Genomic DNA, 13,537 nt, shown 5'->3' with positions numbered 1-13,537 from the left:
GAAAGAAAAAGACTGTCAATCAAGAATTTTATATAAAGTATAAATATCCTTCAAAAATGAAGGAGAAACTAAGATAATTCCAGACTTAAAAAAAAAAAGAACAACAAAAAAATGTCACTAGCAGATCTACTTTACAAGAAATAATAATGGTATTTCTTTAGGCTGAAATGAAAAGATATCAGACAATAACGAATCCACATGAAGAAATAAAGAGCACTGGTAAAGACAGAAGTAGGTTGAAAGCAAAAGGGTGGAGAAGATATACCATGCAAACAGTAATCAAGAGAGCTGGAGTGGCTGCACTAATAACAGACATAAAAGACCTGAAGATTAAAATTGTTACTAGCAACATAAACACTTTATAATGATAAAAGAATCAATCCGTCAAAAGGATATAACCATTACAAACACATACATTTAACAACAGAGTCCCAAAATACATAAAGCAAAAACTGATGGAATAGAAAGGATAAATACACAATTCAATAATAGCTGGAGAGTTCAATCTCATTTTTCAATAAAACAATTAGAAGATTAACAAGGACAAAGAAAACTTGAACAACACTATAAATCAACTAGACCTAACATATACAAAACACTCCACTCCAACCGCCCCCTCCCCCGGCCCCCCAAAAAACCAAAACCAAAACAACAAAAAAATCCCACCAGAATAAACACTTTCCTCAAGTGAACCTAGAACATTCTCCAGGACAGACCTTACATTAGGCCATAAAACAAGTGTCAATATATTAAAAAGCTTAAAATCAAAGTATCTTTTCTCACCACAGTGGAATGAAACTAGACGTAAATAACAAAAAGAACACTGGAAAACTAAAATATGTCTTCAACCTGACAGAAGGCATCTATGAAAAACTGACAAACAATATACTCAATGGTGAAAGACTGAATGTTTTTCCCTAAGATTAGGAACATGACAAGATGTCCACTCTTGCCACTTCTAGTCAACGCTATCCTGGAAGTTCTAGGGCAATTAGACAAGAAAAAGAAATAAAAGTCATTCAGAATGGAAAGGAAAAAGTAAACTATCTCTATTCGTAGATGATATGATTTTATACATAGAAAATTCTAAAGCATGTATAAAAAAACAGAGTTAATAAATGCATTCAGCAAGGTTAGGTTGAACAATACGAAACCAATATCCAAAAATCAATTGTATTTCTATACACTGGCAATGAAGAATCTGAAAATGAAATTAATAAAATCCCATTTATAAAAGCATAAAAAATAATAGGAATAAACAACAAAAGTAGCTCATGACTTATAATGAAAATTATAAAATATCATTGAAATAAATAAAAGGCCTACATAAACGAACAGCCATATTCATGGATTAGAAGACAATATTGTTAAAACTTACCAAATTGATCTACAGATTCAAGGCAGTCCCTATTAAAATCCAACCTGCCTTTTGTAAAAATTGATAAGTTGATTCTGAAAATTTAAATGCAAGGGACTCAGAATAGCCAAAACAATGTTCAAAAAGAAGAACAAAGATTGCAAGACTCACATTCCCTGATTTCAAAACATACTACAAAGTCTAGACTGTATGCAACGGTCAGAAGGACAGCTATACAGCTCAAAGGAGTAGAAGTGAGAGTCCAGAAATAAACCCATACAACCCACACGTTTATGGTAAATTGATTCTTGACAAGGGTGCCAAGATCATTTGGTGGGATAAGAATAGTCTTTTCAGCAAATGGTGTTGGGACAACTGGATATCTACATGCAAGTCAAGTTACCCCCTAGCTTATGCCACATGCAAAATATTAGCTCAAAATGGATCAAAGACCTAAATGTAAGAGCTAAAACTATAAAACTCTTAGAAGAAAACAGGTGTAAATCTTTATGACCTTTGATTAGACACGGTTTGTTACATATGACTTCAGAGCACAAGCAACCAAAGAGAAAATAAATTGGCTTAATCAAAATTAAAAGCTTTGTGCTTCAAAGGACACTACCAAGAAAGTGAAAAGACAACTCAGGTATGGGAGAACATATTTACAAATTATGTCTGATAAGGATCAAGTATCTAGGACATATAAAAAACTCTAATAACTCAACAGAAAAAGACAAGTAACCCAATTAAAAAATGGGTAAAGGATATGAGTGGACCTTTTCCAAAGAATGAAAATAGATATAGATATATAGATATATAGATATATAGATATATAGATATAGATGTATCTATATCTATATATCTATATATATATATATATGGTCAATAAGCACATGGAAAGATACTCAACATCAGGGAAATACAAATCACAATGAGATCCATTTCACACCCACTAGGATGGCTCAACATCACTAATCATCTGAGAAATCCAAGTCAAAACCATAATGAGATACCACCTCACAACTGTTAGAATGGCTATTACCAAAAGACAAGAAATAACAAGTATTGGCGAGGATGTGGAGAAAAGGGAACACCTATGACTTGTGGGTGGGAATATAAATTGGTGCAGCCACTATGGAAAACAGTATGGAGGTTCCTCAGAAAACTAAAAATGGAATTATCACATGGCCCAGCAATCCCACTTCTGGGTATTTATATGAAGGACATAAGAACACTATCTCAAAGGGGTATCAGCAAACCATGTTCACTGCAGCATTATTTATAATAGCCAAGATATGGAAGCAATGTAAGTGTCCATTGATGGATGAAATGGATAAAGAACTTGTGGTTGGGGTGTGTGTGTGTGTGTGTGTGTGTGTGTGTGTGTGTGTATCTCCTCAGGATCTAGATCACATTTTTGAGAATTTCTGCAATAATGGAATCATATGTATTAAAATTTGTGGGCTACAAAGTAAAAGTTGTACTTTGAGGGAAAGTTATAGGCTGAAATATTTATATTAATAGAGAAAACAGTTAAGTATCCATCTTAAGAAATTAGAAAAGAACAGAACCCCAATGAAAGCAAACAAAAGAGAGGATTCAAAGAAACAATATTGTAAATGAAAAGGGAACATAATGATAAAGATTAAAAATATATTAAGAAAGTATTAATAATAACCATAGATCAACAATGTTGAACACTCAGATGAAAGAAACAGTCCTAGGAAAATATAACTCACCAGAACTAACCCAAGAAATATAAAGCTTCGAGAATCCCATATAACTAAAGTCTTACCTATATGTGCCTGTGTCTGTGTCTGTGTATATACATATATACATACATACACAAATGCACATATACACACACATACATGTACACATAGACACACAAAACTCCCACAAATAAATAAGAAAAGCACTGGTAACAATAAAAAAAAAATGGGCAAAAGGAAAAACAGGCATTTCACAGAAGACGAAACACACGGCCAATAAACATATAGAGATGCTTCACATAACTTGAAATCAGGAATGGCATATCAAGACTATTCCAATTTACCCCCCATTTGGTTAAATGGTGTTGAAGAAGACGGAGACCTACAGAATCTCTTATACCTGTTGGTGGGTGTTAACTGTGACCTACTTTGGAAAACAGATGTTATTGTCTCTTAAAATGGAGGTGAACAAAGCCCCAGAAATTCCACTCTTAGGTGTATTCCTAAGAAAAATTCTTGCACATGTACAACAGGGACTTATAAAAATGGTTCATAGCAGCACTGTCCATAATGGCAAAAACCATGGAACAACTGCAAAGCACATCAACAGGAACGGACAAATAAACAGTGGTATGTTTACACAACGGGGTATCATACAGCAGTCAAAATGAACTTCAGGGACAAGCAATGTGGTGACTCTTAGTGATACAATGCTAGGAGGACAAAACAAATTCCCAAAGACTACATATAGCATGACACACTTCTTAAAATGTTCAAAAACAGCTAGAATAACTAATGAACATGGGATTCAGAGTGATGGCTCCTTGGGCCGGGGGGAGGCAAGGACTGGGAACAACCATATGGATAGATGCAGGTTACTGTCAAGGTCCTAACTTTTATTTGGGACGATGGCTTCTTAGATGCTTGGATCATTAATGAAAGTAACTGATTAAAAGGGGGCTCTGGGGGTGGCCAGTTAGCTCAGCTGATTAGAGCGCAGTGCTCTTAACAACAAGGTTTACAGTTCGATCCCCACATGGGCCACTGTGAGCGGCGCCCTCCACAACTAGATTGAAACAACTACTTGACTTGGAGCAGATGGGTCCTGGAAAAACACTTAAATAATACTTAAATAATACTTAAAATTACTTAAATAATAAAAGTAAAAAAAAAAGGCTATGCAGGCCCAGATGACGAGTCTTTCATGAACCAGGGATGGCATAATCTATGTGCACTTCAAGTAAGACAAAGAGACGCAACCAGGTTCCTGCCCCTTTGGGTGGTTTTTCCCCCAACACAACATACTCCTTCCTCCTCACCCCCCCACACCCGCACAGAGCCTCCCCTGCTCCCCCCGCACCCCTCTGCCCTCCCACCCACATCCCTTGTGCATGGCGGGCCATGTCAACACCCTATTTCCATGAAACCCTTCCCTGTGCCACTGTGAGCAGGGGTCTATGAGCCCGTCTGCCCCCAACGGTGAACTTGTCTAGGACAGAGGCTCACCTGGGCAGAGTGACAGTTTGCGGAGAGCCCCAGCCCTCGCCCTTAACGACCTTCTCTGCCAAATCCCAACCATCTTGCCAAAGCTTGACATGTTTCAGGCCCCAATTCCCACCGACTTTTGGGGGGAAGTCAAAGTGAGTTCTTCCCCCCTGCTCCCCCCCCCCCAACTCTGGCCCTCCCAGTTCTGCCCTGTGCCCAGTGTGGGCCTCCTCCTCTCTGGCCTGGACCAGTTGCCTACTCCAGCCCTTTCTCCACACTGACTGCCAGAGGTCCTTCTAAAGTGTATTCCAGATCCCGTCTCTCCCCGATTAAACCTTCCCATGGCTCCTCACTGGCCTCAGGATCAGTACAGCCTCCTCGGCGCTTTACGATGAGGCCCCTGGTGACCATGTCCCCTCGCCCACCACACAGCTGTACTCTTAGTGCCATCAAACACGCTTCTCCTGCAACCCAAGGACCCACTTCACTTAGGGAAAGCTCTTGACCCTGCAGCCCAAGGTCAGGGGTCCCGCCCTCCTCCAGTGTGAACTCTAATCTTAGACCATGCATCAGCGACAGCTCCTCATGCGCCTTAATCTGCTCTTAGCACAGGGCCTTGCACACAGGAAGCAGCTTCTGCTGGAAGGGCAAGACGGCCTCCTATACTCTTGCTATATATTTTACGAGCATGCTCTCCTGTGACAGCTTTTGGATTCATGCTAAGTTTTAAAGGTTTTGTGTTTTTTCCCCCTTCTGACCCAGTGTAACGCCCTGACGGCATCTTGTCTTTGGTGGCACAGTGCCAGGCTGGTGCCTTTGCTCATTAAGGATAAGCGGGCTGTCTGAGGAACCCACGGTGCTTCCTGGACCCCACACCTTCACTCACCGTGTTGAAGTACTCGACGCCGGTGGCTTCAAATGCCCTCGCTACAGCTTGGGTAGTGGCCACGCAGGCTACAGGGTGGCCATTGCCAATGGACTTGCCCATGGTGACAATGTCGGGGACAAAGTCTTTCCCTTGCAGCTGGAAGGCCCAGAAGTGCTTGCCTACTCGGCCAAAGCCCACTTGAATCTCGTCTGCAACAAAGACCCCTCCGGCCTTGCGGATGTGCCTGTAGCAGAGGACAAACTGCTGACGGGAGGGGAGGCGGTGGTGAGAGGGATCAGAGCAGGAGCTGGCAGGTCTTGGTCTTGGGACTCTGAATCCTGGGCTCTGCCAACAGAAAGGCGGGGGCCTTCGGCAAATGGCTGGCCTTCTAGGGGCCACTATTTCTTCAGGGGCTTTGAAAAATCTGGCAAACAGGCAAGGCTGAAGTTGGAATTTGGAACAAAGGTTGGGAAACCCTATTACAGCTCGGTCTCCCTGGGGCAGCCCGACCCACCTACTCACTCTGCCACTTTCGGGAAGTAGCCAGCAGGGGGGATGACCTGCCCTCCCACACTGGGCAGAGACTCAGCGAAGAACGCAGCAATCTGTGGATGAGACAGGATGTCAGGTACACGGCCGTGGTAGTGCTGAGCAGCAGCTAAGAGTCCTGCTAATGTTGGCTCTAAGCAGGATGAGTTACCGTCATCGCTGCATCTCCCACTCGGGCTCCACATCACCTCTGAGGGGCTGTGACTGTTTTCTCTCAGGCCTCAAAGCAACTCTTACGACCTGGCTGCCTCCAGACCCCTGGACTCAGCATGCTGCAGATGAAATCCACTTTCTCGCCGTAACCCCATTCCTTCACTGCCCCCAGGTGCTGACTGCCATCCCTGACCCAGCCCATCCATCCATCAGCACAGCCTGACTCCCGTGTCCCACCTTTGCAGCCACTCCTTCCCACCCGCCTGCATATTCCCAGCTCCCAGCAGATCTGCCCATTTCTGCCTTGGCCTCCTGTGGTGCCTTTGAACTGGATGCCTCTTCCAGTGCACCCTCCCTGGTCACCAGAGTGATGCCTCAATCCAGACACTGAGCTTGTGGCTCTTATTTAAAACCCTTCCATGACCCCTTTTGTTTACAGCAATGATTTCCAAACTGTGCTTTCTCTTGGAGCTGCTTCACAGGCTGCCGGGATGAGGGAAAAGCCAATGGGGTGGAAAACCGGTCCCCCACCTCTGCTGCCACCAGAGCAATCTCTTTTCTGGCTTTAAATAAGTGGGTGCAGAGCACTCAAATGCATAGGCCAGGCTTCCCGGATCTGGCCTCGTAGCCTGCCTGCCTTCACCATATATCCTGTGTTCGGCTGTCACTCCTTCAGTGAGGCCTGCCAGAGAGCCGCTGTTCTTCTGGGGTATGACACGCCTATCCTGCCACTGCCCTGCTCTCCATCCGCTACACTGGCCTGGATGGGGGCTCCCAGTGCTCACTTGCCCTCAGGCTGGCCCCTTTCAAGTGCAGCCCTGGTCTTATTACGCTCCCTCTTACAACCCTTCAAAGGTGGGCACGGCCTCCAGGCCCTCAGCACGGCACCTGTGGGCCTCTGGCACATGGCCCGCCTGCCTCTGCAGGCTCATTCCTGCCTGCTCAGCCCGGCCCCACACTCACGCAGTTCCTCACGTCCACGCAGGCTGCCCCTCTGTTCAGGATGCCTTTCTTCTTCTGCTCCACACCTCACTTGAGTGGCTAAGTCCTACTCACATTATGTTACTAAAATCAGGCAGCGCCTCCTCCAAGGACCCTTCCCCACAGCCACACCAGTCCAGCCTGGGCCCTGGGTCTCCTGTAACTCCCAGGACACATCTCTACCTAAACTCTGCTGAGCACATACCCGCTCCCCCCACCAGATTGCCAGGTTCTGAGTCTCTTAGCGTTCCCAGTGTCTAGCACGGGCTGGCGACAGAGGAAGTGACGTTACTGTTTGCTGGACTGGACCCGTGCGGATGTGGTTACCTTCCTGCCCTGCTCCTGTGCGCGGCTGAGCACGCTTTTCACCTCGCTGGCATACGCCTCAGCTGGATTGGGGTGGTCCTCCCGGTAGGGGCCACGGTAGGTGTCTGGGAGCGGTGCCTGTGTGTGTGGAATGACAGCGCTGTGTCATCCAGGCTGGGAGTGGGCACCGACCTGGGGTCCCCGTGGGCTGTGCATACCACATGGACCCATTCCTTCTGGCCATCCAGGTCCCGGAACTTGTAGGGGCTGATGTCAATCAGGGAGCTCAAGTGACCATGATAAGCACTGCGGAGGAAAAGGGAGGGTGGGCTCAGGCTCAGGTGGCACGTGTGCCTGGCCTGGCCTTGACAACTGTCTACCCACCTCAGGAGACACACAGGGAAGACCACGCTTTCTGATACAGCCCCCGGGGTCCTCCGGCTGGGACCGAGCACAGGCCGTGGACTCAGCAACACTTCCTACAAGGCTGCTTACTGGCTATGTAATGGTGGCTAATTGGGCTCTGTAAAGTGGGGGGCTTCTCCTCAGTGTTGTAATGAATCTAAAATGTGCTCAGGCTCTAACCCTGGGCCTGCGCCTTGTACAGCAGATACTCAATACATGGGAGCTGCTGTCGGAACAGTTTTAATACCGCAAATGTGGGACCCATGCTCACCCCCTCACAAAGCTTTTTCTGCTCCCCAGAAGCTGCCCTCCCAGAAGAGACCTGAGGAAAGAGCCCCTGGTGTGTGTGGGGGTGTCTGTATCCATGGCCCCTCATCCCTCCAGCCCAAGGGACCGAAAGACAGAGCCTCGCTGATCCTCGGTGAGCGGTGGGCCCAGGCTTCTGGGAAGAGCACTTACTGGTCTAAGACCACCACATCCCAGTGTCCTGTGTACTGGCGGGCCAGCCTCAGGGCTAGGTCATTGGCTTCTGACCTACAATAGAAAAGGGAGGCACCGCTCAGACAGCTGTCCAAGGGCTTTTCCTCCTGGAGACCTGCTCTCTACAGAGAAATCCAAGGGAAGGCGGAGCCCTGCGAGCAGCCATGAAGATTCAGGACACTGTTTGTTAGTCATTTGGTAAAAATTTATCAAATGCCTTCTATGTACCAGGAGCTGGGGGCAAAAATAGAAGGTACAACAGAACTTCCTGGAGCTTATATTCTACTATGTACCATGAAAGCCAAAAAAAACCCACAATGATCATTTTGATAAGTGCCCCAAGAGAACCAGATGGAGTCCTACTGTAGATAAGGGGTCCTGTGGGCTGAATTGTGTCCTGCAAAATTCATATGTTGAAGCTCTAACCCCCAGTACCTCAGAATGTGATGTATTTGGAGATAGAGCCTTTAAAGAGGTAATTAGTTAACACGAGAATGTCAGGATAGGCCCTCTTGTAACCTGAGTGATGAACTTATAAGAAGGGAAAATCTGAACACAGAGATACCAGGGGCTTATGTGCACAGAGGAAAGACCATATGAAGAGAGCAAGAAGGTAGCCTTCTGTACACCAAGGAGAGAGACCTCAAAGAAGCCAATCCTGCTGACACCTTGATCTTAGATCTGGCCTCCAGAACTGTGGAAAAATCAATGTCTGTTGTTTAAGCCTCCCAGTCTGTGCTATTTTGTTATGGCAGGTCAGACGGGGTCAGCGAAGGACACTTTGAGGAGGCAACACATGCACTGAGTCCTCAGGGCGAAGTTTCCGGGCACAGCAAGCAGCACATGCAAAGGCCCTGTGAAGGAAAAGAGCTTGGTGTGCTCAGGAACCGAGAGAGGCCAAGGGAGGCCAGTGGCAGTGTGGGAGAGGAAGTAGGGACACACGCATGGCCATGTTCACAGGCCCTTGGAAGGAGCCAGGAGTTTCGTCTCAGTGCCATGCAAAGCTGAGGAGTTTTAATCAGAGAAAAGACATGACTCGGCCTCCATTTGAGAAGGAAGTCTCTGGCTGTGTGTGTCTAATAGAGTAGAAGGGAATTAAAGTGGACATGAGGGGACGAAGAAGGAAGATAGGCAGGTAAGAGGTGGTGGCGGCCCTGGTGGCTGGAGACAGGTGAGGCGGGCCTGATGCAGGACTGGGTGGAGGGTTTCTGCTTTGAGCAGAGATGCAGATGGTGCTGCCAGTTACAAGGCGAGACAAGGTGGGGATGACCTCCTGGAACAGTCTGGGGCAGGTGCCTGGGGATGTGAAGGAGAGCCAGGGCCATGGTCCCACACCAGGTGTTGGCAGAGGACAATCAGCTCTTGACTGCCTTTTGAACACGTAAAGTTGGATATGTTCAAGAAGTCCAGCGGGCAGTTAGAACCATGAGGCTGGAACACATGGGAAGCATCTGGGCTTGAGACACATTTTGGGTGTCACCAGCACGTGCATATGTAACACCAGGGGAACAAATGAGATAATGAAAAGAGGAGAGGGCTCAGAGAGGACCAGCTCCAAAGAATAGAGGAGGAATTGGCAAAGCAGACAGAGGAGGAGAAGCTGGTAGAAAACCAGGGGTGTACAGTATCCTGGAAGCAAGACCAGAGCACTTCCAGAAGAGTGGAAACTCTGTGAAAACCTCTGAGACAGAGTAAGACAAAGGCAGCAGAGAGACCACTGGATTTGGCAACATGGAAGTTACTGGACTCTGCAGAGTAAATCTGGTGAAGTAATGTCCCTTCCTCCACTGCAAGGAGGCTCCCCACTCCTGGACCCAACTCCCTTCTCTGCCCAGAGAGGTTTCAGTTGTGGATGACCCTGGGCAACTGAAACGTACGTGGATGACCCTGGGCAAGCTATTTCCTCTTTTTGAACTGCTGTTTCCTTATCTATAAAATGAACATGTAACTTCCACTTTCTATAAGTTATTGCAGGGACTGATGACTGTACTACATAAATGGCAATGATAATGGAAATAATAGTTATGATAATCTAAATGCCATGACCTACGATTTGTTGGAATGTTCTCTTCTAGGAAGCAGGACTGGTTCTGTGCACACCATTACCTGCCATTTCTTTCTCCACTGCCACTCCTAGTGTGAGCTGCTACCACCTGTCTCCTGGCCACTGAAATGGTGCTTAATGGTGTCCATTCTTGCTCTCCTCTAGCCCTGATGACATCACTTACCTGATTACACCCTTCTGATGGCTTCCCAATGTTCTTAGGATACAAACAGATTCTGCACTTGGCTGATAAGGCCCTAGATGATGGGCTCTGCTTCGCTCCCCAGTGTTCGTTCACACCCTCTCCCCTCCATCACTGGCCGCCTTTTAGTTCCTCAGGTGTGCCGGGGTACCATGACCCTTCCTGCTGCAGGGCCTTTGCACAGGCTGTGCTGTGTGGTGACCAACCTTGACAAGAACACTTACCACACAGTGGGCGGCACCTTTCCTTCCTCCTGTCTACTTATCTCCTAGTCAGCTCTTAGGCTAATATCACTTCTTCAGGGAAGCCTTCCCTGACCATCTCAGAGCAGGCCAGGTCCCTCCACTGCTTCTATGACTCATTATACCCTGTACTTTTCCACCAATGACCCTTCTTTGTAACTGTTTCTTTGAAGAATCACTTGATGTTTCTGTTCTGTACTGAGCAAGCCATAGAAAGGGATTTTGGCTGTAGCCCCCACACTGTGCCTGTGCATTCCTAAGGCAGTAATAAAGGAACACATCACCTCGCTAAACCCCAACAAGCACCCCGGTAGGGAGGTAATGGCATCCCTTACTAAGAGACCAGGACACTGGGTCCGACAGAGTAAGCACCAGGGCCTACGGCTGGGGAGTCCAGGCACCGGTGCAGCAAGGGCTACCTCTCCTCCAGTCCACACTCAGTTGGCTACACCACACTACGCACACGTGAGCATCTCCCTTTGTTGTCACCTTACTCTCTTGCCAGTGCCGCCTACAGTGCACTCACCCAGAATTCAGGAAGTAAAACACACAGAGCTTCTCCGGCAGGGTCTCAGACAGCCTCTGCGCGTAATCCACGATGTTGTCGTGCAGGTATCGGCTGTTGGTGTTGAGCACCTGGTTCTGTTCGTGTGCTGCTTGGACCACTAAAGGGTGGCAGTGCCCAACTGGAAGAGGGCCACCTCCATCACATAGCTGGCTCTGCTCAGCCAACCCCACCACACCTCCCCAAGCCCCAATCTGTAAACACGGCCAAAGGGAGAGGTGGAGAGGAAAGAGAGGAGTCTGAAGAGATGACAGTTCTGGAAAGGGAGACCTAGAAAGGTCTAGAAAGACCTCTAAAGACCTGAGACTCTGGCAGAAGAAAAAGTTCTCTGGCAGAAATCCTATCTAGAAACCCATCTTTGGTGGGGGTATTTTGGGGTATGGATGGGGGTGGGGTGTCTGTCAGCAGGCTTGATCTCACCAGTCAGTGGGGGCTGGAGGTAATGACTGCCAGTTAGCCAGAGGTTATGCTAACAGCAGACATGTACTGGGAGCACACCTGGTGCCAGGCACACTCAAAGCAAATTACTCAATCCTCCAAAACACCTTGAGGTTGGTACCTGTTAATATGTTTATTTTGCAGATGAGCAAACTGAGGCACAGAGAATTAAGTAACTTGCCCAAGATTACCAAGTTAGTAAATAAAGGATAGGGGTAGGAATCCAGGCAGTCTGGGAGTAGAATCCCTGCTTTTAGCCTCTACTTTATTAGCCTCCAAGGTCCTGCTGAGTCACACACTCGCTTTCCATCCCCTCTGTCAGCTCCATCTGGATAACTGAATTCCTACTTCAGTTGCCTCGCCCAGGACATGAGATGGTCACTGGGGCTGAAGCCTTGCCCTGCTGCGTTGCTGGTCATAGCTGGGCCGACAACTGCTCTCTGAGGTCGCCATCAGAGTGGAACTCGATCCCGGGACCTGGCTCTGATTCCTGCCGGGTTTAGCACAGCTCCTGCTTGGAGACTTCTATCGCTACACCAGAGACTGCATCTCTCAGTCACCCGTGGCCCCAGTTCCCAGCCGTGCCCTGCTCTCCTGCCCTGCCAGCCTGAGGGAGGGTACTGACCGTGCGCCACATTGTTGATGCAGTCAATGTATTCCGCCCCCTGTTCATCATACATGTATTGCCCTCGGCCTCGGACAATCTTAATAGGATCCTCAGGAAAAAAGAGTCTGCAGGATGAGCTGTGGGGAGAAGCAAGGAGTGGATAGCCATGTCTGAAGACCTGAAGGGAGAAGTCCACCCGTCACAGGCCTCCCCCACCCCTTCTAGTTTCTGGAAAGGACAAAAGCTTGAAGGGCACCATTTTGCTTCCCTGCCTCCAATTCCCCCACTCCATAGGTGACTGACTGGAAAGGAGGAAAAGGAGCGGATAACCGGTTGCTAATAATTAAGTCATTTGAATGCTACGTGGCTTCATTCATTTCCGCATGTGCCCACATCAGTCCCTTGAATCCCGGGAAAAGGTGGCCGCCCCAGACCCAGGGGGGCTCTCTACAGCAGTGTTTCTTTGCTTGGATGGTGTAAAGGAGGACACCACATTAGGTGGCTGGCGGGCGGCCCTCAATGATTCTTACTAGCCAAGTGACCCTGCTACCTTGCTAGCTGCCAACCCCAAGGCGGCCTCACGCCCCATGTCCCACCAAGAGACCCTCGCACAAGTCTAGGTCAGACGTTCTTTAAGGCTGCTTGTGAAACAACTCCCCACCTCCACCCTCCGTCTGAACTTCAGTCCTCCCTGGGTCACTCTCAGGTCGGATCCAGGTCCTGGGGCGGGCTGCCCCTGGGCGCGGTTCTCCCAGATGCCAGGCAAAGGCCTTCTCCGGGAGCAAACGCTGCCGAAAACCCGGCAGCGGCTGCGGGTGGGCTCGCCTCCTGAGCCTCAGGCCGGGCCGAGGGGACCGCCGGAGAGGACGCAGTGGGGAAAGCGGCCGCCCGAAAGGGCTGCGAAAGGACGAGCCTGAGAGACCAAGAAAGCTAGGGCCTGGAGAGGCCAGGCGGCGCTGTGGTCGGCGGGCTCTGCGCCCGACGTGCGTGCGTCGTGCGTGCGCGCCGCCCGCGCTGCCGTCTCGGTACCTGAGCAGCCGCTGCCTCCCAGCCAGCGTCGCGGTCTTCCCGCGCTGATCCGCAGCCATGACGTCTGGCGGCTGTCCGCGGACCTGCGCGAGAGGCGCCGCGGCCCCGCCTCGC

General features: G+C 48.5%; 1 protein-coding gene across 7 annotated transcripts in view; it reads right to left on the bottom strand.

Annotated features, from left to right (window-relative positions):
* PHYKPL (5-phosphohydroxy-L-lysine phospho-lyase) overlaps positions 1-13,537 on the bottom strand; it is a 25,819-nt gene extending 12,282 nt beyond the window's left edge. For 3 of the 7 annotated variants that reach the window (XR_016021336.1, XM_088798573.1, XM_088798575.1), the window contains exons 1-8: positions 13,424-13,537; positions 12,413-12,531; positions 11,311-11,470; positions 8,276-8,350; positions 7,630-7,717; positions 7,433-7,549; positions 5,945-6,027; positions 5,441-5,846 (exon numbers count right to left, since the gene is read on the bottom strand). Coding sequence is in view for 6 of the 7 variants with exons in the window: in XM_088798573.1 (XP_088654699.1) it covers positions 5,441-5,846; positions 5,945-6,027; positions 7,433-7,549; positions 7,630-7,717; positions 8,276-8,350; positions 11,311-11,470; positions 12,413-12,531; positions 13,424-13,482 (1,107 nt within the window). In the remaining variant the exon portion in view is untranslated. Of the gene's footprint in view, positions 1-5,440; positions 5,847-5,944; positions 6,028-7,432; positions 7,550-7,629; positions 7,718-8,275; positions 8,351-11,310; positions 11,471-12,412; positions 12,532-13,055; positions 13,402-13,423 lie in introns of those variants that run through there. The other 4 variants (XM_019711012.3, XM_088798576.1, XM_019711016.3 and 1 more) reach the window with 4 other exon arrangements.

Source organism: Rhinolophus sinicus, chromosome 5 (assembly GCF_057876585.1).
Source record: "Rhinolophus sinicus isolate RSI-liver-muscle chromosome 5, RSI-T2T, whole genome shotgun sequence".
NCBI classification, from domain to species: Eukaryota; Metazoa; Chordata; class Mammalia; order Chiroptera; family Rhinolophidae; genus Rhinolophus; species Rhinolophus sinicus.
The sequence above is the reverse complement of the archived record's forward strand: the minus strand, read 5'-3'. Positions and strand labels throughout refer to the sequence as shown.